The sequence below is a fragment of the Cavia porcellus genome, unplaced genomic scaffold (assembly GCF_034190915.1).
Source record: "Cavia porcellus strain 051 isolate PalLab524CR breed Dunkin Hartley unplaced genomic scaffold, mCavPor4.1 scaffold_22, whole genome shotgun sequence".
NCBI classification, from domain to species: Eukaryota; Metazoa; Chordata; class Mammalia; order Rodentia; family Caviidae; genus Cavia; species Cavia porcellus.
The window spans coordinates 28,758,465-28,781,801 of NW_026947505.1; the positions used below are offsets into that span (position 1 = coordinate 28,758,465).

At 40.0% G+C, this 23,337-nt stretch overlaps 1 protein-coding gene, 1 long non-coding RNA gene and 1 other non-coding gene across 4 annotated transcripts in view; 2 read left to right on the plus strand and 1 right to left on the minus strand.

Annotated features, from left to right (window-relative positions):
* The window catches only part of Slc2a12 (solute carrier family 2 member 12), a 53,213-nt gene extending 47,888 nt beyond the window's left edge, over window positions 1–5,325 (minus strand). The window contains exon 1 of one of the 2 annotated variants that reach the window (XM_005003136.4): window positions 5,019–5,323. In XM_005003136.4, the coding sequence (XP_005003193.3) occupies window positions 5,019–5,136 (118 nt within the window). In that variant the 5' untranslated portion in view covers window positions 5,137–5,323. Of the gene's footprint in view, window positions 1–5,018 lie in introns of both variants that reach the window. The other variant, XM_063232969.1, reaches the window with a different exon arrangement.
* Window positions 935–9,293, plus strand: LOC134472081 (uncharacterized). Its single transcript, XR_010041909.1, has 3 exons — window positions 935–1,119; window positions 4,332–4,404; window positions 8,600–9,293. It is a non-coding gene; the product is annotated as an uncharacterized LOC134472081 (long non-coding RNA).
* Window positions 8,671–8,806, plus strand: LOC111756369 (small nucleolar RNA SNORA2/SNORA34 family). The gene has a single exon (XR_002790857.1). It is a non-coding gene; the product is annotated as a small nucleolar RNA SNORA2/SNORA34 family (small nucleolar RNA).
* Window positions 9,294–23,337: the final 14,044 nt, after the last annotated feature.

Here is a 23,337-nt window from a genome sequence, read left to right on the forward strand (position 1 = left end):
AGTTATATGAGCATCGCTAAGAGCTCCGCAGCGCTGTCACGCCAGGCAGACCTGAGTCACCAGAGGTCTGAGGAACCATCACTTCTAAGGGACCACAATCAAACAGTTTGAAGTTAAACTACACTTGATTCCCTTGAGGAAAAAAAATATTCATATAAGTCAGACACTGGACTGCACTTTTCTCCCTGTTATTTTGGCAGAATAGAAAATGAGTCATTGTTCAAATTGAATGAAAGCTGCTAAAATTAGATGTGAAAATATTTTAATCATATTGTGACTTCTACCCAAATTTAATAGATGAAGAGAATGTTGCTGAGACATAGGCATTTAGTAAAGGTATAAATGTGTGTGCCACAACACAAAGGAAAATAATCTCAATAAGAGAATCCAAAGTAAAACAGAAACAACATATACACATGTATGATTTATTGTGAAGGTTATTGGACTCCATTTCAGGTGGGAATTTCGGTTTCTGTGGTTGTATCTGAGTTTTGGTTCTTAGCAAGGGATGGTTTGATGAGAAATTGTCCTCATTTGATATTTGATCAAAGAGACCCTGGGGAAGAAGCCACCCAACTTTATCTTTCTCAACTCTGTGTGTTTTAAATGATTCAATTATTCGTCCTTCTGGCAAAGACTGATCATGAGGAAATACTGAACAAGAGCATGCCCTCTCTGCTCGATTAAAAAACCAGGTCTTGCTCATAAACTCTGAGTAAATAGTTGCTTTAGCACACAAATGGAGGGCCATTTGGAGCTCTTGGATTTTCTAACTCAGCCTAACTAGTACTTTGGTTCCCACTACTGAGAAAACCTTACCTCTGAAACCACACTTCAAGGATTATTCTTTAATGAAAATAAAATCCCACCCATCTCCAGCAACTTCAGCAGGGTGGTGTCGAAAATACAGCTCTTTACAACTGGGACAGAGGCCTCAGCCTATCAGGAGGGGCCCTGGTGGGAGGGCCTGTTCAGGCATGCAGCTGTGCACCGGCTCCGCTCTGCCGGTCCAGGTGGGCCCCAGGGCTTGGCTGGCTTGGCTCAGGCTGCAACCAGGTCTCCCAGCCCGCCACGGCCTGTTGCTGGCTGCTGCTGCTGCTGTCCGGGAGGGCGGCTGTGGTGAGTGACAACATCTCTGGGTGACGTGTCCTTAGATGGGGGCAAGAGCACTGTTCTTACTGCCTGCGCCAAAGGCTCCACCCAGAGCTTGTGAATAGCACCATGTTTGTTTAGAGCCTTCCACTTTCTAGGAGCCCCCAAAGGAGCCATTTGCTCAAGTTTCACAGTCGTGCAGTCTCAGATTTAGACTTTTTGATATGATTTCTAAATGAGGCTAAATGCTCTGTCTCACAGCGGTGCTGACTGGAAAGGGAGCGGTATCTGTCAGTCTGTCTGTCTGTCTGTCTGTCTTGTCTTTTTCTCTCTCAGTCCTGCAGATTTATCCAGTGGCCTTCACACTGAGCTACACTTCTAAATCTTTTTGTTTTTCATTTTGATACACGCTCTAATTACATTTGCTAGATTTCCTAGACTGGGCTCCAACTTGCAATCCTCCTGCCTTGGCTTTCCAGGTTCTGGGTTTACAGGTGTACACCACCATGCCTGAGAGCTTAAATCTGGCCTCATTCCCAGTTATAAAACTTCAAGAGTTTCATAAATCAACCTGTCTACAAATTCTGTCATTTCCTTGAGAATATCTTAATATGCACAATGATTTTTTGTTGTCATCCTTTATTTTACCACCCATCTATTGGACACACATTTGTAAAACACAATAGTTTTTGGGTATTCTGGCACTTAACTTTTCACAGTGTAGAAAGACTAGAAAAAAAAAAAAAATGGCATGGCCCGGCATTGTCCTTAAAGTCAATTGTAACAGGAGGCCCAGGTCTTGGGCCTAGCTTTGCCCAGGGTAACTAGCCTGGTGTTAGAGTCCCTCTTCTCACGATCACAGCCCTATCATCAGAATTTCTCTTTCTTGGGAATATTTATTTCTACAAGCCGCCCCACTCCCACTCTATCTCCTTTCAAAGAAGACTTTCCTGGGGGATCCCAGGAAGCCTTAGCCAGCCAGTATGGATTCAAGGGGTCTCTGTTCAGACTACACTTGAGAGTAACACTCAGTAACAGCTTAATTACAGTCTCATCTTACATACCGGCTGCCTCTTGGCTCTCACATATAAAAAGGGCTTGACAGCTTTAAAATGTTTGAGAGCAACTATCTTAGATATTCCTCTGAGTGGTGGATGTGTGTACTTCTTAAGTTCCAAGCTGTGGCATCTTTCAGGGATCAAGTACAGCCTTTTCAGTGGATCCATGACCCTAGGGACAGAATCTGCACTCACGCAGTCAACACTGCTCTTGGTTTCTGACTTTCTGGTCAGATAAGAAGTAAAGTCAGTGTTAATGGGGGGAAAAGGAGATCACGAACTAAGTAAAGCCTTGGAACTGAGGAAGAAGCAGCAGACATCAAGTCTCCTAGGCCGGGGCCACCACAATCGGCTCTGCCCTCTCTATCGGGATATCAAATTGGGTTTGAGCTTGCCCTAGAAGGTCAATTTGATTATGCCTGTAAAAGCTGAAAAACTTACTAACAGTGTATATATTTTGAGTCATAGCTTCTTAAAAACGAATTAAGTTCATTAACTTGTGGTCATTGGAACAAAGCATTCTTTCTAAGGAAAGCTGGCCAAAGAAGGCCTATCAGAATGGTTCATTGTGTGCAACAGTATTCAATCCCAGAGCTTAGGGGTTTTGTTTTGTTTTGTTTTTCAGTATCTCACATGATTTAATCACTTTGCCATAGGTTATATAACTCACTATTCTTTATGTTTTTTAATTTTTCCATTTAAAAATCCAGAAAAAAATTTCACTCTTTCAAATCCAAAAATTGGATTGTAATTGCTAATCATATTATAAATATGATAAAAGAAATTGATAAAAGAAATTATAAGGCTAGGCATGGTGGCACATGGGTTAAGGTCAGCACTGAGGAAGCAGGAACAGAGGATCACCATGAAGTCAAGGCCAGCCTGGGCTACATCATGAGCTGAAGGCCAACCTCAACTACATAGCGAGCCCCTGTCTCAAAGAAAGAGAGAGACAGAAAGAGAGGGACAGTGAAAGAGAGAAGCATACAAATTTATATGCAGAGAAGCCAAAAGCAACATTTGACAATTATTATAATTATTATTTCACATCTCAACATCTTTATAAAACCAATTAAAGTATCATATCAATATTAAAAGTTGGAGGCATTAAGTGATTTGTCAAACCCATACAGCAAGGCTACACAAGCATTCCTTTAAACATAAATGTGTCTAAGTACCTTTGGATAGCAAAGAATGTCAAAGCAAATTTGTGAGATTTACAAAAGTAATAATATAGAGTTTGTGTTCATCTTAATGTAAACTACATATAGCATAAATCAAATTATACTCATCTGAGATTTTAGGAAAGCATTTAGGCTTCTATTCTCTATAATAAAGGCCTATTTAAAATTAAACTTGAAGGATAATTGATGTCATTCATTTATCATTTCTTTACAACAACATGAACTCTTGCAGTTGAGGTGAATTATGAGTGCATATTCAACTCTTACATAAGCACATACTACCTTCCATGGAAATAATTGTAAACCTGTACACTATAAGCTAATAAAGAATACTGTGCTTTTACAGACATATCAAAATTTAAATATTCAATTTTTAATAGTTCCTGAAAAAGTCCCTCTAAGACAGAAATTCTTCTTTATTATTTTGGCGACATGGTCAGCTGACTCCACTTAGCGCTCCCTTTGAATGTCATCTCCACCCTGGAGCTCACTTTCTCAATAATTCAGAAAAAAGAATTGTGCAACTCTATCACACCCGGATGCACATTCCCCCTGCCTGCTTCTAGGGAACACTGAGTGGGCAAACAAATGCACAAGAAGAGGTACAGCTCTACTGGAGAGAAGGTGAGGTCAGCTTGGAACTTGGCCTTAGGTCTTTAGACTAGAGGTAGTGATAAAAGAGAAGGTCGACCTGGGCACAGGACAGGGAGGAAGGGCTGTGTCTTGGTTCCTGAGAAGGTGCCTCTGCCAGTCCATGTAAGGGATGGTGGAGTGGATTACATAATCAGGAAAGCCCACGCCCCAAACTCCAGTGTGTAGACCCATTTCGAGGTGTAAGGTGAATGCATTTACCCCATTTAGACTTTTAGATGATTTATGAAATTCCAATATATGGTTTAGGAACACCATACAGGATTAGGAGGGGCAGAGCAGAGGAAAATAGTAGGAAGGAGATGATTATATATATATTTGATATCATTTTATGACTTATCTGCAGTTCTTTGGGAACTTCCTAAATGAAAAGGAAGCAGCAGCAACAGGTGTGTCTGTGGACATGTAGACTAGCAAAGGTAAGTGGAATGAATTAGAACGTCTCCCAGTTTCTCTGTCTGGAAGGAAAGGTGTTAAAGCAAACCTTCTTTTGAAAGGTCAGTTTTAAAGAAAGCAAGACCAAGCAAAGAAGAGGTTTCAGGTTTGGAACAACCCACAAGTTCACTACTCACATGTGCTGCATTTAGAAAAGTTGTGTTCATTGATTACATAACTAATCATTTTATGAAGCCCACTTACAATACTGTTTCAAGAAACAATCTTTACATAATTGTCCATTAGCAACAATCGGTGAAAAAAAATGAGTGTGGGTTTTTACAAATGAGTCTTCATTGCCAATCAACTTTTCCAAAACGCAGATTTATACATTGGCGAATGTAAACACAGTTGATGAGACCTAACAAAGTGGGTATGTAAGTCACATTTTTCTTAACACCTAATGTCCCAAGAAGACTGCAGTCCCCACAGCGTTACAGCTCTGGGTCATTCCGAGTCCCACGAACGCTGTCCCCTCTCTCCCCGCATCCAGCTCGCTCACGCGCGCGCACACACCGCTCACACGCATGCACGCCCCGGAGGCACAGAGCGCCGCGGTCCCTTCCAGCGGGTCCCGCAGCCCAGGGTCGCACTTTACCTCCCGCGCAGGCAGGATGCCGGCTGGCTCCGCTGGCTCCGAAGGGGCCATCGCTCTCCGCCTCTCTGCCCTTCTGGTGCAGCAGCTTGGGGCCCTCTGCGTTTTCAACAGGTACCATGGTCACGTAGAAGTTACAGCCTGACTCTCGCCACTAAACCACCGTGTCCTGCACCGCCGACAGGACTGGTCACTTTCTCCATGGTACCATGATAAAGAAAAGTGGGAGGGAGGGGGTCTTCGGGCAAAGCCAATGTGATTTGTGACCAACTTTGTTTCTATTTCCGAAGGCTTTGCCCTTTTCGGTGACACAGGCTGTTGCTATTCCAAGCAGCCTATCACAGGCAGGGGGAGGGCCCTGTCCGGAGGATTGTTGTTGCCTTTGGATGAGGAGTTGGAAGCAAGAGGTTAAAAGGCTTGCTCACAAGCCTCAACCACAGCGTTTGGCCATTAGCTGGGCTAGCTCTTGTATTCTTGCACCTTTAAAAACAGGCAGAGAAAGGAAAGTGCAGATTTATATGCCAGCCGTGGTGAGTGGCGACAGAACACTCACAGATGGTATCACCTAATCTTGCAGAAGAGGAATAACTTATGCAAAGACGTACCAGAAAGAAAAGTGTGTTAATTTTTCAGCAAGACTGTTTTTCCATGAGCCAGAACACTTACCAGCTTACACAAAACCTAAAACATCTTTACCATTTCAGTCTAACTTCAGTCTAGGTAAATGCTTCCTATGTTTCTTTCTTTTAAGGCCTGTCAAACAAATCAGGCCTGACGCCAACTCAAAATGCACAGATTTTTTAGATTTTGTATCTCTTGAGATGACAGCAAATTAGTGCTTCTCAAATACCTACTTTGCTTTAAGAGAACTAATGCTCAATCTTTGTCTGGTTGAAGTTTTGCTTGGGTAAGAGGTGGACACTTCCCACTCAGGAAGATGGACAAAATGACCCATCACATGAGTGTATTGGTCATATAATTAGAAAAAAATAAGGGTGTAAGAGAAAAAGTTGTTTTTTCTGATTTGGGAATATATTTATATAAGCAGTCTTACAGAGCGATGGTCTTTTGGTTTCAGTTACGTATTTAACAAATCACAGGTATTAATCAAACCTTATAGAGGAAACTAGGATCTTCTTAGAAAGTCATTGGAGAGTGAAAATTAAAATGCATGCAGTATTTGTATGCCAGAAATTGTACTAAGTTCATTAATTTGAATGATTCTTTTGGGGGGTAAGGAGACAAGCTTGTGAGACGGATGCCGATATGAAAGCCAAGGAACTGGAGGCTGAGTGGCTTGCCCAACGTCTTCCAGCTAGCCAGCATGAAGCCGAGATGGTGAAGTCAGGAGGTCTAAGGCCACAACTTGCCTCTAGGGAACCTTTGCTTCTCTACTGGCTCTTCATGATTTCATCTTTATTTTTTACTTTTATATGTATGTGTTTGCAGTATTATGATTGCATTCATTGTAAGGACTTGGCACACAACGTGTAATGCAATAATGACTTAGGCAACCATTTCGATTTGTTCCCAGGTTGCATTGACACCATAGGAGTGGCAGTTTTTATCTGAGACATGTATTTCTAATCGGTTCTCTATCTTCCCTTGGCTTTTGTCTTCTTCGTATGTAGAATCAATGACCTAGTGGTGGTGGTGGGGGGGGCACAGGGATGTTCTTGTCCTGGCTGAGTTGTGTGATTGCTTTGTTTCGTGATCCCTAGGACCTGTGCCTGTGTCAGCAGTAAGTGTTGGAGTATGTGCTGCAGCCGCTGAGCAGGCACAAGCGAAACCTAATTCCAGATTACCCAGTTCTGATTAAAAGCCATTCCACAATTCTTGCTCTGTTTTTATTGCAGCCAAATTATCCAGAACCAACCAAAATCCAAAGGAATGACCACCTTGCTTCCTGGTTCACCAAATTCTGTTGCTTTTCCTGTTGTTGACCTGACAGAGGTCCATGTCAAGCTCACCTCATTCTCTTAACTCTGAGAAAAGCTTGGAGGGGGACATTATTTTTGCTCAATATGAGGGGGACATTTTCTTTAAGTTCCCTTAACTCTCTATACTTCTTTCAGTGTTTAGCATACTTATAATGAATTTATTATAGTTGATACAATGTTTGGTTTAAATCTGTCTCTTCTGATGGATTGCAGCTTCTCAAAGTGTGGACCGTATTCTACATGGCTTAAGAGGGAGCTTTAAGTGCCCAAAAGAGAGCACACACACAGTGGATTCTGCTGGCTGTGTTGAAGCTCAGGTTGTGATGTTCTAAAGTATGGCACTTCAGAAGCTGGGTGCTCTGAACTGAAGGCTGTCAGAAGGGCCTCAGAAGCAAAGTTTCTCTGAATGTGTACTGTTCTTTTGTTTCTCAACACTTTCACTGCTCCAAAGCAAATGACTGAAATCAGAATTCCTTTTCCCCAAGGTAAGCTGCTCTTCCTCAAAGCAAGCCATAAACTTAGAAAGGTCACTCTTTATCCTTCTCTCCCAAAGAAGGCTCCTGCCTCCTACTCCAGGGAAAGAAATGCTTGCACAGAACTGAACAGGCCTCGCTGGCTGTCCTCCCATTGCATTACACCCTGTGTCCACTCACATTTCCACATGGCTGTCCATTCTTCATCCAAGTCAGGCATAAAAACTGCCAATTTTCCCTGGGTCATTTCTGAAGGCTTCTGTGCCACACAAAACTTTGATCAAATCAAACTCTTTGCCTTTGTCTTTTTAACCTGGTTTTTCTGACAACTGTATGAACCACAACCCTAAGATGGCTAAGGAAAGGTCTCCCACATTTCTGCTCTCACAGCTAAAAAGATTGATTCCCTGTAAACCCAATAAACTTTATCATCACAAGAATATGAACCAAGCACAGGGACTTGTACTGATTTGTGTGTTCAGCTACCTCCATATCCCTGGATCTTAAGACTATACGCAGTAGGCAGTCAGTAATATCTGTCAAACAAATGAGTGCTCACTTAGTATCAAAACCTGTATGATGTTTGGCCATGATACTGTGTTTTTACTTTCTCTGTCAATCTCTTTATAGTAAGTATCGTTAAAGGATGTCTCTCTTTCCTGGTTCTAAAACATTGCTATCAAAAAAAGGAAAAAGAAAACCCACTGCTATCACTAAAAGCTATTCAACCATTCAAGGAATATACAGCCTGCCATCTGCTGAGAGATAGGTCTGCATACCATTTGAGACACTGCCCCTACACAATGCAATCAAATCTAAAAACCCTTCTCATGGCTTATGAACTGACAGGGCAGTGAACTAAACACTTTGCTTTGTAAAGTGAATGCTACTACTTTCATTTTACAGAAATCTAAACTCAGAAGTTTATAAACCATGTCCAAAATCGCGATATTTTCTAATGTTTTATTATGAAAAATTTGAACTACACAGGAAAACCTAAATTCTGAAACAACATTTTATGTTACTTGCCTTTAGCACCTGCCTGCTAATCCCTCAGTCTTCCACTGATCCCTACAACTTTGTGTGCATTTTGAAGTAAGATGAAATGCTTCATATGCATATTATTAACTAGAACTCAGTATTTTATTTAGACTCTTTTTATCTCTTCCAGGCAAGTTTTATATACAAAGCAAATCACAGATCTTGAGGGTACCATTAGATGTGTTCAGAAGAAAGACACAACTGGTCTGAATCAAGGCCGGCAGCTTCCTGACGCTGTTGGTTTCAAGCAGGAGCCTAAAGAGATGTCTTTCTATGGTCTGTTGGCCATTTCAGAACTTGGGCAGTGAAATGATCAATTCATCAGAAAGAAATAGCTTGAAGCAACCCCTCCTGCCCTGGTGAGCGGCTGTGAGCCTGGCAAGCTGTGGTGGCCCAGCATAGGAGCCACGAGTGTTTTCTGAGACCCGCACCACACTGGGACCTGGAGGGCCGGGAAACCAAGAAACCTGTTTTGTTTTATTGAATGTCAATATACATGAAAGTATGGACAGCTATTTTGAAGAAAATGAGACACTCTACAAAGGCCATTAGTGACTTCCCTATTGTCTGGTTTTGAAGACCTAAAACACCTTCCTCATTCAGTTCAGATCATTTTTTTTACTATGCTGTTTTGTATGAATTCTCTCTATGTGAAGACATGGACAACTATTTGGAAGAAAACAAGAGACAATATGATAGTAAAGATCTCAGGTCATCTAGCTTTGAAATTTATATCTCTTCCTTTGCTTTCTTATGTCCTATTTTGTTCTGTTTTGTTGTGTTTAATTTTACCCCCTTTAAAATAAAAATCAAAAAAAGACACACTTCCCAAGCTCTTATTATGTTATAGAACATTTTCATCTTCCTAGAAATTTCCTTCATGTCTCTTCTGAGTAAATTCCCATCCAAATCTCTAGAAGCAACTAGTGTTTTGTGCAGAAATTACCTTTGCTTATTTTAAATTGTCATATTATGTGTAAGACTTTCTTTTCATGAGTATAATTTGAGATTCATCATGTTTTTGTGTGTATTAATAGTTCATTTGTTTATTGCTGAACAATACTTCCTGTATGTGTACACTACAGGTTTTTTATCACTACATGTTTGCAGAATACAGTGTTTACATTCCTTTTTCATTTTCCTTTCTCCTCTCTCCATCTCTTGATACTTTTCCCATTTAAGAAAATCTACCTCTCTATTTCTTACTATGTTTCAATTTTTATATCCTGGGTCTGTCCTGTAAGAGAAGTCATATAGTATTTAAGCTTGTGTGTTTTGTTTCACTTAACATTATGGCTTCGAGGTGTAGCCATTTTCCTACAAATGACTCAAGTTCATCTTTGTTTATGGCAGAGTAGTACTCTGTTGTGCGTAAATAACACATTTCCTTTTCCTTTCAATTGCTGGTAGATAGACCATAATTTTTTTATTTTAAAGATAGTAAAATCCAACAGAACAAAACCAATTAAAACAAAGCAGCAAAATTGGTAGAGAACTTCAAAGTAGGATACTAGGAAAACAACAATAGCTACCATAGTATATCTTATTATCTTCACAATAGTTGTTCATTCAATCAGGTATAGCAAAATCAAACCAAGACCACAACACTATAAAACCAATCAAAGCAAAATATTGAATAAAACAAAACAATCAGAACAAAGCAAAACAGTGAGACAATACTGGATTTTAAAGACAAGATGGAAGGAAATCCCCCATATTTGGTACATTGCATACTGTCATCCTCCCAAGACATGCTCAGACCTCTGGCTCCATGCCTGCAAAATCAACCAAATAATGCAAGCATTTAGTTTGCTTTATGTACCTTAGTTGCTATCAACCCAGTCTGTCCTCCAAACCAACGGGTTGCTTACGGGGGTGGGTGGGATTGATTCTCAGCCCTCACACACAGGAGGTGCTGACTTTTCCTGGGACTGTGCAGCTTGCACAGCTTATCAGAAAGGCTGGCTGGTTGGCTTCTTGTTGGATCCTCCTAGTCCCAGCATGGCAGATTTTTGGGAGTCGCTGACTTTTCAGATAGACCATAATCAAATAATAACAAATGCTGATGAGGCTGTAGGGGGTAAAAAAAAATATATATATATACCCATCCATATGGCTAGTGGGAATGTAAACTAGTACAACCACTATGAAAATCAGTATGGAGATTCCTCAAAACACTGAACTAGAAATTCTGTTTGATCCAGCTATTCCTTTTCTATATATCTTCTCAAAAGAGTTAAAGTTATCATATTACAGTGATACACACATATCCATGTTTATAGGAGAACAATTCATAATACATTACAGTTTATGAGGTTTCCTGTTGATGGACACCTGAACTGTTTCCAATCCTTAGCTACTGTAAAGAAGGCTGTTACAAGCATTCTTGTACAAGTCATTATTTTAGAGCATAACATTTCAAAGTGCAGCAGTCCAAGTCTGTCTGATTCCAAAACTACGTGCTTTCCCCAATACGCCCCTGCTTCTCTGTAGTGCACTACATTCATGTGGGGTGCATCCCCAGAGTTTTCATGCTGAAAGGGTTCATCATAGTATAAACACAAATGGGGAAATAAGACATTTAGAGGAACAAAATATCCAGATGCAAATTCAGTGTTTATTAGCTACATCCCAACAACATATTTTATTATGATTGTCCTTATTATAACAACAAATAAGGACATTTATTATTTAATATGTTTATATTAGCTACATTACTCTCTAAAAGTTTTCAACATAACTTTCTTCATTATGTTTAGAATATTAACAACCATATATTGACCAAAGTTCAATATAAATTCAGTGTGTCCACTTGGAGTAATACTATATAATAAACAATAGATGAAATACAATGTAGAAATGGAAAAAATGTTACTTCTATTATATTATGTTAGAAAAATAGAAGAGAAGCCAGGGATTTAGCCCTGGTACAAGAAAAAGTAGAGAAGAAAACTGTGTTTATAGGATACCATCACAATATGTTTTTAAAAATATACATGTACGCTGTTCCAGACCAAAAGTGTACATGAAAAAAAAATTTAAGAGCAATATGTATTGTTGAGAAGTGGAAATCTTCTCTGTAAGAGGGACAGAAGGAGGTCCTGAGTGGGTGGCCCTTGTACAGTGAAAAATTGAGAATAAATTTAATTCCTATATTGGTGTGGTTGCTAATTGTTGTGTCAGCTTGAGAAGGAAGTGACCAGGATGTGAGGGCAATCTGACTGTGACATCTGTCACCCCACTGCTGGCCAGAGTAGATTTGGCTGACACAGCTGACTCGGCAGGTGGTGCCTTCTTCCCTCATGACTCCATGTGCTTTTCTCCTAAAGCTGTGTGCTGCAAAGAAGGCAGACCACCCCAGATGGACAAGGACAGTTTCCTGTGTCAAGGGTATCTGAGTAACTGCTAGAGCCTGCTAGGCCCTCCAAACAAGCTCCCAAGAAACAACCACCTGACTGGCTTAGCACAGTTGTGGATGTGACTGAATGATGAAGTTAGAACCTCTCACTCTGGCTGGGAGTGGCACCAACCAATAAGCTTGCAGGTAGCCTGAGTGGAATAAAAAGAGAAAAAAAAAAAAAAAAAAGGCTTCCTCTGTCTCTTTGGAGGAGCTCCAATCTTCGCTTATTGCCTTGGACTTTTGTCTCCTGGCTTCCAGCCCAGACTCTTCAGCCTTGCAACAGTGACTCTGCAGCCCTCCGGCACAGACCCTTCAGTTCCTGATGGGGACTCACCTGGAACTCTGCAGTGAGCTCCAGGCCTTTGACTTTTTCTGGATCCTTCAGATCTTCAGCACACAGATGGGTCTTTTGTACTCTTCCACATCTGACTCTGCAGCCAGCCAATATATCTTATATTGAATGTTTCTCTAGTGAGCACTGAATGATACAATTAGGATGGCAAGTTATGTGTAAGAAGTATTTTAAAAGCACTGGTGTGCTGGGGGTGCTCAGTAGAAGAGCACTTGCCTAGCATGCATGAGGCCCTGAGTTCAAATCCCCAGAATCACATGTATGCAAAAATTGCTTAATATTTTTATAATATTATACATATAATAAATATAAGTCTGAAGAAAAGTTTTTCATGTTTTAGGTTGCCATATAAGTGGGCCATTCTCATTTGCAGACAATAAATTTAATTATAAAGAAAATTTTCCAAAAATATGTAATAAAAATATCTTGAAGAATGTGCAGGTTTTTCTAATTTGCACAAATGTGCATTTTGAGTAACTAATGAAGCTTCTTGGATCATAATTTCCCCCAAAGTCACACTAGCATTTTATCTATTAGTTTGGCCTATGTCTGCTTTTGTAATGATTGGCAGCATAAAGTGAGCAACCTTCTCCCTTTGATATAACTTCTTTTCCAAATAAATTATTTCTCATTTAAAAATCAATAGCATTCCTCTATATCAATAATGAAATCATTTAGAAATAAAGTAAGCAATGCCATTCATAATATCATCAGGAAAAATTAAATACTTAGAAATTTACCTAGCCAACGAAGTGAAAGACTTCTAAAATGAAAACTATAGTATCCTGAAAAAGGAGATTGAAAAGGACATCAGAAAGTAGAAAGATATCCAAGTAATTGGATAAGATGAACCATTATGATCAAAATGGCCATATTTCCAAAATTGATATACAGATCTACAATGATTCCAATCACAATACCAACAGCACTCTCTACAGAACTAGAGAAAACAATCCCAAAATTCCTATGGACTCAATAGAGACCTATACTAGCAAAAGAAATCCTAAACAGCAAAAGCCAAGCAGGATATATCACAATTCTGGATTTCAAGTTATATTGCAAAGCTACAGAGATGAAATCAGTATAATACTGGCACAAAAACAAACTTGTGGATTGACTTAGTTACTTTTTTTCTCATTACTGAGACAAAATACCCAACACCCAAAATTAAGAGGAAAGGTTTATTTCCATTCACAGTTTGTATAAGTCCCAGTTCACAGTTGGCTGACTCCAAGGCAGGGTGGCATAGCACAAGGGTATCACAGAGAAGGAACAGTTCATGGTAGTCAGAAGACAGCAAAAGCAAGCAAAATAGTGAACCAAAAAGGTGACCTACAAGAAGTCTCTTTCTGCCATTATATTTTATCCAGGCTGTCCATCCTTAATCCTAGCATTGCACCATGACTCAATCCCGTTGCCATACATTCTAGATCTAGCCACCACTTTTAAAAAGCCCCACCTATAGTTGCCTAAGGCTTTGGGGTGACATCTAGACCCAAATCATAGCAAGGATCAGGAGAAGAGAGTAGAGGAATGAAGATACCACCCTAGAGATGTTCAGCTATTTGATCTTTGAGAAAGGGACCCAGAGCATACACTGGAGAAAAGATAGACTCTGCAACAAATGGTGCTGGGAAACTGGCTATTTCCATGCAGAAAATTTAATATAGACCCATGTCTCTCACCATGTTCTAAACTAAAATAAAAATGGATCAATCAGCTGAATGTTAAAACAGAAACAATCTGCTGTAACATAAAATAGATAAAACTCGATTCTTGAAGACATAGATGTAGGCAAGGACATTCTGAACAGAACCCCAACTGTAGAAGAAATTACATTAAGAATCAACAAATGAGAGGGCTGGGGATTTAGCTCAGCGGCATAAGTGCCTGCCTTGCAAGCAGGCAGTCGTGAGTTCAATCCCTGGTACCGATAAAAAGGAAAAAGACAAAAAAAAAAAAAAAAAAAAAAAAAAAGAATCAACAAATGGGACCATATCAAATCCAAAACTTCTACACAGCAAAGGAAACAGCCAACAGAGTAAAAGAACAACCCACAGAATGGGAAAAAAATTTGCCAGCTACACCTTGGGCAAAGGACCAAAATATCTAGAATATACAAAGAACTCAAAAAAATTAGACCCTAAAAATAAGTCTCAACCAAAAAGGGGCAACTGAAATGAACAGACACTTCTCAGAAGAAGAAATACAAATGACCAATAAATACATGAAAAAATGTTTGATATTACTGTCCAATAGGAAAATGCAAATTAAAACAATACCAAGATTCCATCTTACTCCAGAAAGAACTGTTATCTATCATCAAGAAACCAAATAAGTTACGAGTTCTGGGGAGGCTGTGGGGCAAAAGGAAATTTTTACATTGTTGATGGCATTGTAAACGAGTACAAACACTATGGAGATTCTTCAAAAAACTGAAACTAGGAATTCCATTCGATCCAACTACTCCTTTTCCAAGTATCTGCCCCCAAAAGTTAAAGACATCATATTGCGGTGATGCACAGTTACCCATGTTTGTAAAAGCACAATTCATAGTAGCTAAATCTTGGAAGCAGCCTAGATGTCCATCAGCAAATGAATAGGTAAAGAAAATGCAGTATTTGTACACAGTGAAAGACTAGTAAGTTACATTTCCCAGACTTCCTTTCAAGAGGGATCTAGATGGCTGTTAGATTCCTCTGCATGTAGGTGGATATGATAGAGAAGCACTTTTCTTTCCTGTTTGGGAGTGTCTCCTAGCTTCCAGGGACAAGCTGCCATGAGGTTTTCTTGAGGCAGAAGCTGGCAAGAATATACTGCTTTAATCCAGAGACCAGACTATTTCTGCCACCGTAAAAGCATTCTTCAAGAAGCAATAGGTGCCAGCTGTTGCCTCAGGAAATCTCCTTGTCTGCCTATCAGAGGAGGCTGGAAGAAGCTTCTCAAAGAGGTAAAGAAAGAGCTCCTCCATCATATCCACCTGAATGCAGATGCATCTAATGGCTCTCTATAGTCCCAGTGGAAGGAAATCTGGGGAATGTAGTTCTATGGTTTGTATCTAGATAGCCCCTCAACACCTCATACAGTTATGGGGGAGGGCTTCTAGAGTTTGTGATTGATTCATGGTCCAATGCTGGGATGAAGGGTGTGAGTGCTGCATCCACCCAGGAGTGGGTAGCTGCATACGATATAAGGAAGGGAAAGAGGCTTGCTTCCTCTCTCCCTTTGTTCTTGTTGCTTTTGCTATCTTCTGCTGCCATGCTCGTTGCCATGTCACCCTGCCTTGGAGCCAGCTGATTATAGACTAAACTCGCCCCAAACTGTGAGCTAAATAAACCTGTGCTTCTTTCTTTTGGGCATAGGGTATTTTATCTGAGCAATGAGACACAAATAAATGACACATGTAGCTTTCTAGTCTCTCCAGTGAAAGGGAAATTGGCATGGGGATGGCGAGGGTCATTACTGTATTCATCACAATGGTAATATATGCATTAATAGATCATATGGGGTGGGGTTTAGAGTTAAGTCATGGCAGTTTCAAGCTTATGTAAGCCTGAGTTAAACACCTGGAGCAAAAAAAGGCATGCAAAACCTGAGAGAGGTGAGTGCAGAGACAGCAGGAAGATGGAAATTCCCAGCATGATGCAGAGAGAAACAATTATACAGTCCCATGAAAATAGTATTGGTTTGCGGTTTCAATGAGACCCTGGTATGTGTTAGTGCTCCCGGCCCCTTAAGGCCTGAGGGACTGGGTGGTCTACTGTTTGTGCTCTTGTGTTTCTTACCCATGCTCCATCTTCTCTGACCCCCACTTCCCCAGATTAGGCTAAGTGCCTTTCCTCTGTGCTCCCCAGACATCTAGCAGAACATTAGGCAGAATGTGCTGTAATAATTTATTACTCAATCTTCCCTATTATTCTATAAACACTGTAAGGCAAGGTCATGACCACCTTTTTCATCCTCCTCCAGAGCCTAGCAGGGTGCCTGAAGCTGTGAGTTCTTCACTACAGTAAGTAAATATTTGCTGAAAGAAATGCAGGGGAGAAAGATAGAGGAGAGCAGTAAAATTACAGATTCATCTTGGTTTTTGGTTTGTGTTTTTTCGCATCTTGTTTTATTACCATACTGTTTGGAAAGAATGTCCTAGAACGTCTCAATTTTTATTCTTTTCTTGCCACTTACTAAGTCTGGAGACTTCATACCTCAGATCCCTCATCTCTAAAATGGGATAACCCATAGGGTTTTTATGAGGATAAGCTACTTAGTATTAGCACAGTCCTTAGAGCAGTATCTGACCACAAGGATCTTCAGTAAATGTAGCTGCTGTGGTTGTCGCTGTGGGACTGCACAGAAGGGGAAAGTGATAACAGGAAAAGTGTTGATTCAGGAGTAAAACAATATAAATTCTTAAGCTGATTTTTACTGATTTTTCTTTGCTACTCACATGACCTTAGGCAGGCCGAATAATCCCTCTAGGCTTAGTTTCCTCATCTCTAAGATAAGGAGACATTCGTGGGCCTTACATAAAGCTGTTAATTGCTTGCCCTTAAGCCACACTCTCTCATTTTGGCAATACTCCTGTAATGTTCTTTTGGGAAATTGCTTGTGGCTTTAATGGACCTGCCAACGAATCTATGCTACCCTCAAGCCAAGCAGCAGGCTTGGAACTGTCTGCCAGTTAACATACACCTCTCTCTAGCCAGTGGGGAGGTTTGTGATAGCCTGCTGTGACAATCAGTATTCTACCTTGGAATCTAGGTCTTGAGAGGTGGCTCAAGACTTACAATCATTCCCAATGGTAAACCTCAGAAAAGACCTTATTCTAGTTTCTATTATTACCTGGTTCTCCTGAAATATCCTTTTCTTCCCAATTCTTTGTTCCTCCTATTTAGTTCTGTGAGCAACTTTAAAGCCAAGGAACAAATTCATTTTTTGCCTAATTTTACCCAGAGTCCAAGCACTCCCTAATATAAACTCTGTCAAAGGATTTTAATTAGGATAAAATCACGTAAAGTATTTGGAATCATCATTAAAATTGTAAAGGTAATCTCAATATAGTGTATTCTCTAAGGTAACAACAATAGCAACCTTAGAAGAGAATCAAGTTAATTTTTACTCTTTTATTCATTCATTAAAATCGTGCTCTCTTTCTAAATAAAGATGAAAGTTGTGTATGATAGTAGATTGGCAACTGATACACTAGTGATAAATCAGGAAGATCCCTGAATCTCCAGCCTTTATGACAGTGTGGCCTGGCTTGACATTCCAGAAAGACACATACTCAACTGGAGGTGCAATCTTTTAACTTGCAGGTAAAAATTTTAGAGCTGGTCTTACTTTCCAGGACTGGTAAGATAGCTACCCAAGAAGAGAAATGGCAAGGGTAAAGTAGTGTACAATATCATTATTTATCAGATTCCATCTTTAGACAATCGATTGTGAGAAATGTCATTAGTCCAAGTTCTAGTCCCCTCTCTGTTGGCACCACCAGAGACAGAAGCCCGAGAATGATCAACTTCTGCAAAAAAACAGGAATGACCTTGGGAAGATGGGTTTCTTCTGAGCTTTTCTTCTGCAGAACTTGTATTTCACTTGAGATATTAGTAAGTATTCAGAGCAATAAAAATGTGAGGGGGCTGTCTTATCATTCAAAGAGACTGAAAAATTCTTCATACTATAAGCTAATCTCAGAACACCAAAAGGACACCTTACACCTAAGAAACTTTACAGAATAGGTGTGCAAAAATATTTTTAAAATTTGTATCCTTAATCCTTCCCTGCCTCTCCCCACACACCAAAGTTGTTAACATTTAGAAGGACACAGTTTGGAAAATCTGCTTTAGGATGTTTGGGGACGTGGGATGGCTTAGCTCATAGGGCCACCGATCTGAACTTCTCTTCTCTGCTGCCCTCTTTTGATAAATAGAGAGAAGAGCATGTTTCCAGTCACAATGGCCTGAAAAGGGAGGCTGCAAGTTGCTGCCAGCACATACTGTCCTGGGAACTGTTTGAATGCTGGGAGTTGTTTTTGTCAACTGCTCTGCAATTTTTTATGGCCCCTGTCATTTTCTTGTTTGTGTTGCGCCTGTGCCTGCCAGGTTTCTTTGAGCCCTTGAGAAAAAGGACTATAGACATTCATTCAGAAATTCATCTTCCATCCAAATATTTATTGCGTGCCTACCACGTGTCTGATGGCAATAGAAACAGAGCAATCGGAGAGTCATTTTCATGGAAGAATCAGACTCTTTTCCAAGCTGTCTGGCTGTCTTCAATGCGCCTGTGCCTAGCTTTCTTGGGGCTTTAATGTCCTTCCTTTGCAAACATGAACTGCAAATACTGAAGTCTTTGACCTAGATTTCTTTTTTCTTATCAATCATACCCAACAGCAATCTTGACTTCTATTTCCAAATGCCACTGTTTAGTTTGCTTTTAAGCTATAAATGGCCTGCTTAGGTTCATGTAATTGTCACTGTTTCTAATTTTTTTTTTGTTTTATTCTGTCCTGTTATATTAAAATTGAGACAAAATCTGAGCCAGAGAGTATACTCTTTGAGGCTACCTTCAGCCTGAAAGAGTATTCACCTTGGAAAGAAATTTTAACAGAATTCTTAAAAATGAAATGTATCGTCATCCTGTGGTGATTCAAAAGAAATGGAGTGCTCTAGAATTTCTATGGAAAATAAAGAATCTGGAAACAGTTTCTGGGGCCTCTATTCCTTTGCAGTCTACTTCAAACTTCACAGTAACTTCTGTGTGGCAACAAAGCACCTCGAGAAAACTTTAGAGTCTTCCCCAAGTTCAGAGCATCATGGTGTGACCCACACAGGCTAAGACAACTGGTCATTTCAGTCATCATTACTGAATGGGAGTCAAGTGACAGAAAAAAGAAAAGAAGTCTCCTAGTATCCAGTGAACATGGATATTATCTTATTCCTCCAATATATTCTCAAAACTTCCTGCTGCCTCCAGGCTGTGGGAGCTTTGATATGTAAGTGAGCCTTCTAAACTCTTCCAAGCAGTTGGAGGTTCCATATATGATTCACAGGCTGGACAAACAGTTCACTTTTCTTGCTGTCTGAACTTCTGCCAGATAGGTATAAATGGTACCTTCTATTTCATCTAAAAAGGACAGAAATAGGACCCATATACTATGATGGTTAGATCAGCAGTAACAGTGCCCTACTCTCCTCTTCCTCCTCCTTCTTCTTCGTCATCATGTCTGTCTGTCTGTCTGTCTGTCTCTCTCTCTCTCTCTCTCTCTCTCTCTCTCTCTCTGGAGTTCTGGGCCGCACAACTCACTAGTGATCAGGGTTTGGTCTCTCCTCAAAGCTTTACCTTCATTGCAGTATTTTTTAATTTTCACAACATACATAATCTGTGCTAGAGTCCCTATGGTTAATACACTGATCTCATGCAAACAGAACTTTTCTAAGAATAATCCTTCTATCCCTTAATTAAAGGTTTGAGAATGATAGAAAAGAAAGCCTAGATTTGGTGATCAGTGTGTCTAAGAAACCTAATAATTAGCAAACGTGTTGATGCAAAGAATGGGCACCTTTCAGAAGTGCAACATCCAAATGCCTTTCTTGGTTAATTTGCAGTAAATGAGTTCTGAAGCACAGACTTACACTTTGCTAAAATGTCTTCTCACAACCCAACCAAGGGCTCAGGACGCATTTTCTTCTGATGCAAAATCATGATTCAATAAGTAAACTGATCCTTGATCATTTATTGTCTTGAGCTTTATAAAGATCTCACTAAAAATCACAACATGAAAGGACTGAATGTGACCTCAGATACTATCTAGTATAGTGTCCTCTTTTGACCTGTAAGAAACTGAAGCCCTACGTGGTCATACATCAGCAGCCTTTGTGTATGGAGGAAAACAGTATTTACAAGGCAATAAAATTATTAGCTTTACATTATCTGTAGTTTTTATTTTGAAAATTCGTGTCACTTTGCATTATACCAGCAAGGACCAAAGGACCAACAAGGAAAGCATCTTGTCCAAGATCAAAGCATCTTGTCCAACTGAGGCAGAGGACAAAGATAAACATCAAACACCTGTACATATACTTTCTCTTTTCTTAATCTTGTGCAAGGTTCATATCTTTACATTTACCATGCTGGGCATTGGAGAATAAGTAGCATGTCCAAATTTGCCCTGATTAGGGAATTTGATAATGAATACATTTTTGATAATCATCTAAGAGAGATTTTGCTTTACTCACCATCCTGGTATTCATTATGCAGTTTTCTGTATAGTTAACATATGATAAGAGCAACGATGAATATTTTCTGAATTATTCTGGGTAGTGAGTGAATTCCATTGCCATACCATGATGTCTTGAAGACTAATCAATGTATTGATATATGAAGCTGTCTTGTCGCCTTCATTCATTCATTTCTAGATGGTGGCCCTCAAATAGTTTTTCTCAGGAACATCATCAAAATATTTGAAAACCTCAGTATTTTTTCACATAATTTAAAACTTCCATCTAAATTTTTTACCATCAGTTTATAATTCTGTATTTTTCATAATACTTTATAATGTATACACTCTAAAATATATTAATTAAAATAGTAACTATAGATTCAATCTATGCACAACACCAGCCACACACATCCTAATAGATCTTAGTGGCAAACCAATTAAATAACTTTTTTCAGAATATGTTTAAGCTCATTGTAAGTTCAAATGAACACTGTGTGCTCTGTGAGAGTCTTCTCATTTCTGAATTTTTGTTCTACAATAAAGAGACAATAGATGAGAAAGAGGAAGGACAGAAGAAAGAATGGAGAGAGGGAAGGAACTTACAAAAGTTACACTCAAGACATAAAACTTTTAGGTGCAACAGGGAAGTTACATCCCCACATCATATTAAAAATTGTGATGAGGGGCTTGGATTTAACTCAGTTGTATAAGCACCTGCCTGGCAAGCACAAGGTCTTGAGTTTGATCCCCGGTACAAAAAATAATTAAATAAGTAAAAATTTTAAAAAAATAAAAATTGTGATGAATAGCTGGAGTTTCAGTCTATGAAAAGACATGGAGGAAACTCAATCACATGCTGCTGAGTGAAATAAACCAATGGAAAAGGGCTATGAATTGTATGACTCCAACTCTGTAGTGTTTGGAAAAGAAAAAATTATGGATACAGTAAAGAGATCGGTGGGTCCCAGGGGCTGGAAGAGAAGCGATGAACAGGTGGAGACAAGACTTTTAGGAGACTGAAAATGTTGTTTAATATTGTGATGGTGAATACATGTCTTGATACATTTGTCCAAGTTCACAGTACATACAAGACCAAGAGTAAACCTAAAGGAAACTATGGACATAGGGTGATACTGATGTATTGGTAGAAGTTCACCACTCTGGTAGGGGCTATTGGTAGTGGGGGAGAAAGCACAATGGGGATATTTGGAAAATCTTTGTACATATAGGGGTATATTGAAAATCTTTGTATTTCCAGCTCAGTTTTGCTGGGAACCTAAACTATTCTAAAAAATAAAGCCTATTACAGAAAAAAAAGGTCAGCTGGACTAGATCTGACCAGGCTCCATCTGTGTTGATCTGTCAACCTCCCACTGATGGCATAGTAACCGACTAAGTTACTCTGGCTTGGGGACTATGCTTTACTGGCCACTCCTGTCTTCTCAGTATCCAAGAAGGTCAAGCCCTCTCAGTTGGAGATATAATTCCAGGAAGCAAACAGAAACTTCCATATCATCCTAAGAGGGAGCAAATCTGAAAATCAAAAAACCCCGAGAACTTTGGGGTTGAAAATGGATGGGAAGAAAGAGAAATATGTCTTCCTTTTGGGCTGAGGAAGAGAGTTTAGGAATCCGAGGCAGGGATGTGTCCCGAGAACTGCTGCTGGAAGCCAGGGGTGAGAGTTGGCTGCTTGATACAGGCAGTGGGGGTGCATGGCAGAGAAGGCCGCATGCAGCAGCTCTGGATCCCTGATCTGAGAGCTGCTCTAGGTTATTCTCTGTGTCAGCACTAGCTGCAGGCTTGGCACCAGGTGGCAGCTGGTTCCATTCCCAATATGGGGCATGAAAGCAATAGTCTATGAGCTGAATGTGCTCATGACAAAAATTGAAAGACAGCAACAGCCACCAGAAGGAGGCTCTTTCCCTGCCACTGTAAATACTTGCCTCACAGACTGGTGTTTTACCCTTCTCTTTTCATGCAACCCATGTTCACTACATCAAAACCCCTCTCGGGAACCTAGGAAGAAATTTAATGTCAAAGGAAAAAAGCCAACAAGCATTCTATGCTTAAACGGGCTCTGAGCCTGAGGACTGATGGACTGATGGCTTCTTCTTGGGGAGAAACATGCACAGACTCTTGCTAGCTGGTTTCCTGGGGGTGTTCTACTATAATGGTGCAATCAGGGTCCGTGTCTCACGAGGACAAACAGTGAAATCAAGGACACAGGAAGTCCACAGGAAGAGTGTTTATTAAGAAGAGAGGAATAGCTCCCAGTAATCAGGAGGTGACCTGAAAGGGACTCTTTGTCTAGGAGTGTTTACACTAAAAAATGACCAAGACTCAGACCTCTCTGAGTCAAACTAGGATCAATCTATTAGACTAAAGCAAGCTTACTTAAACAAGTGGGGCTACAAGGGATCAAGGGACGTAGCAAGCATATGTCTGCAGGGGTCTTTTGCCTCTATCCTATCCAAGTAGTTCATTAAAAGAACAAAGCGAGAAGAAAAAAGTGTTTTCTAGACACATAAGAACAGAAGTTGTCACAGTGGTCATTCATCACCTTGCTTGTTACCTTCCTTCCTAAATCCCTGGAATTAATTGTCCATCTGGTTCTTATTAACTCTTGACTTCAGGCTCCTGCTTATCTGACCAAGGTCTCGCTATCTTCCTTCTATCTTGGGCCCAGTGCCACTTTAGCTGCCTGCTATCTTCTATCTAATTTATCTGTCTATAATATTCCCCCCTCTGAAGAAGTATCCCTGACCGGCATTAGGAGTGAATGAGTGATGACCAGTCTAAATTTTTCCCACTGATGAGGATCAGAGTACTGTTTTCAGCAGTCAGGGGCACTCTCCAGAGGGTCCACTTAAGGGATCCTGATAGATAGATAGGGTTTTAATA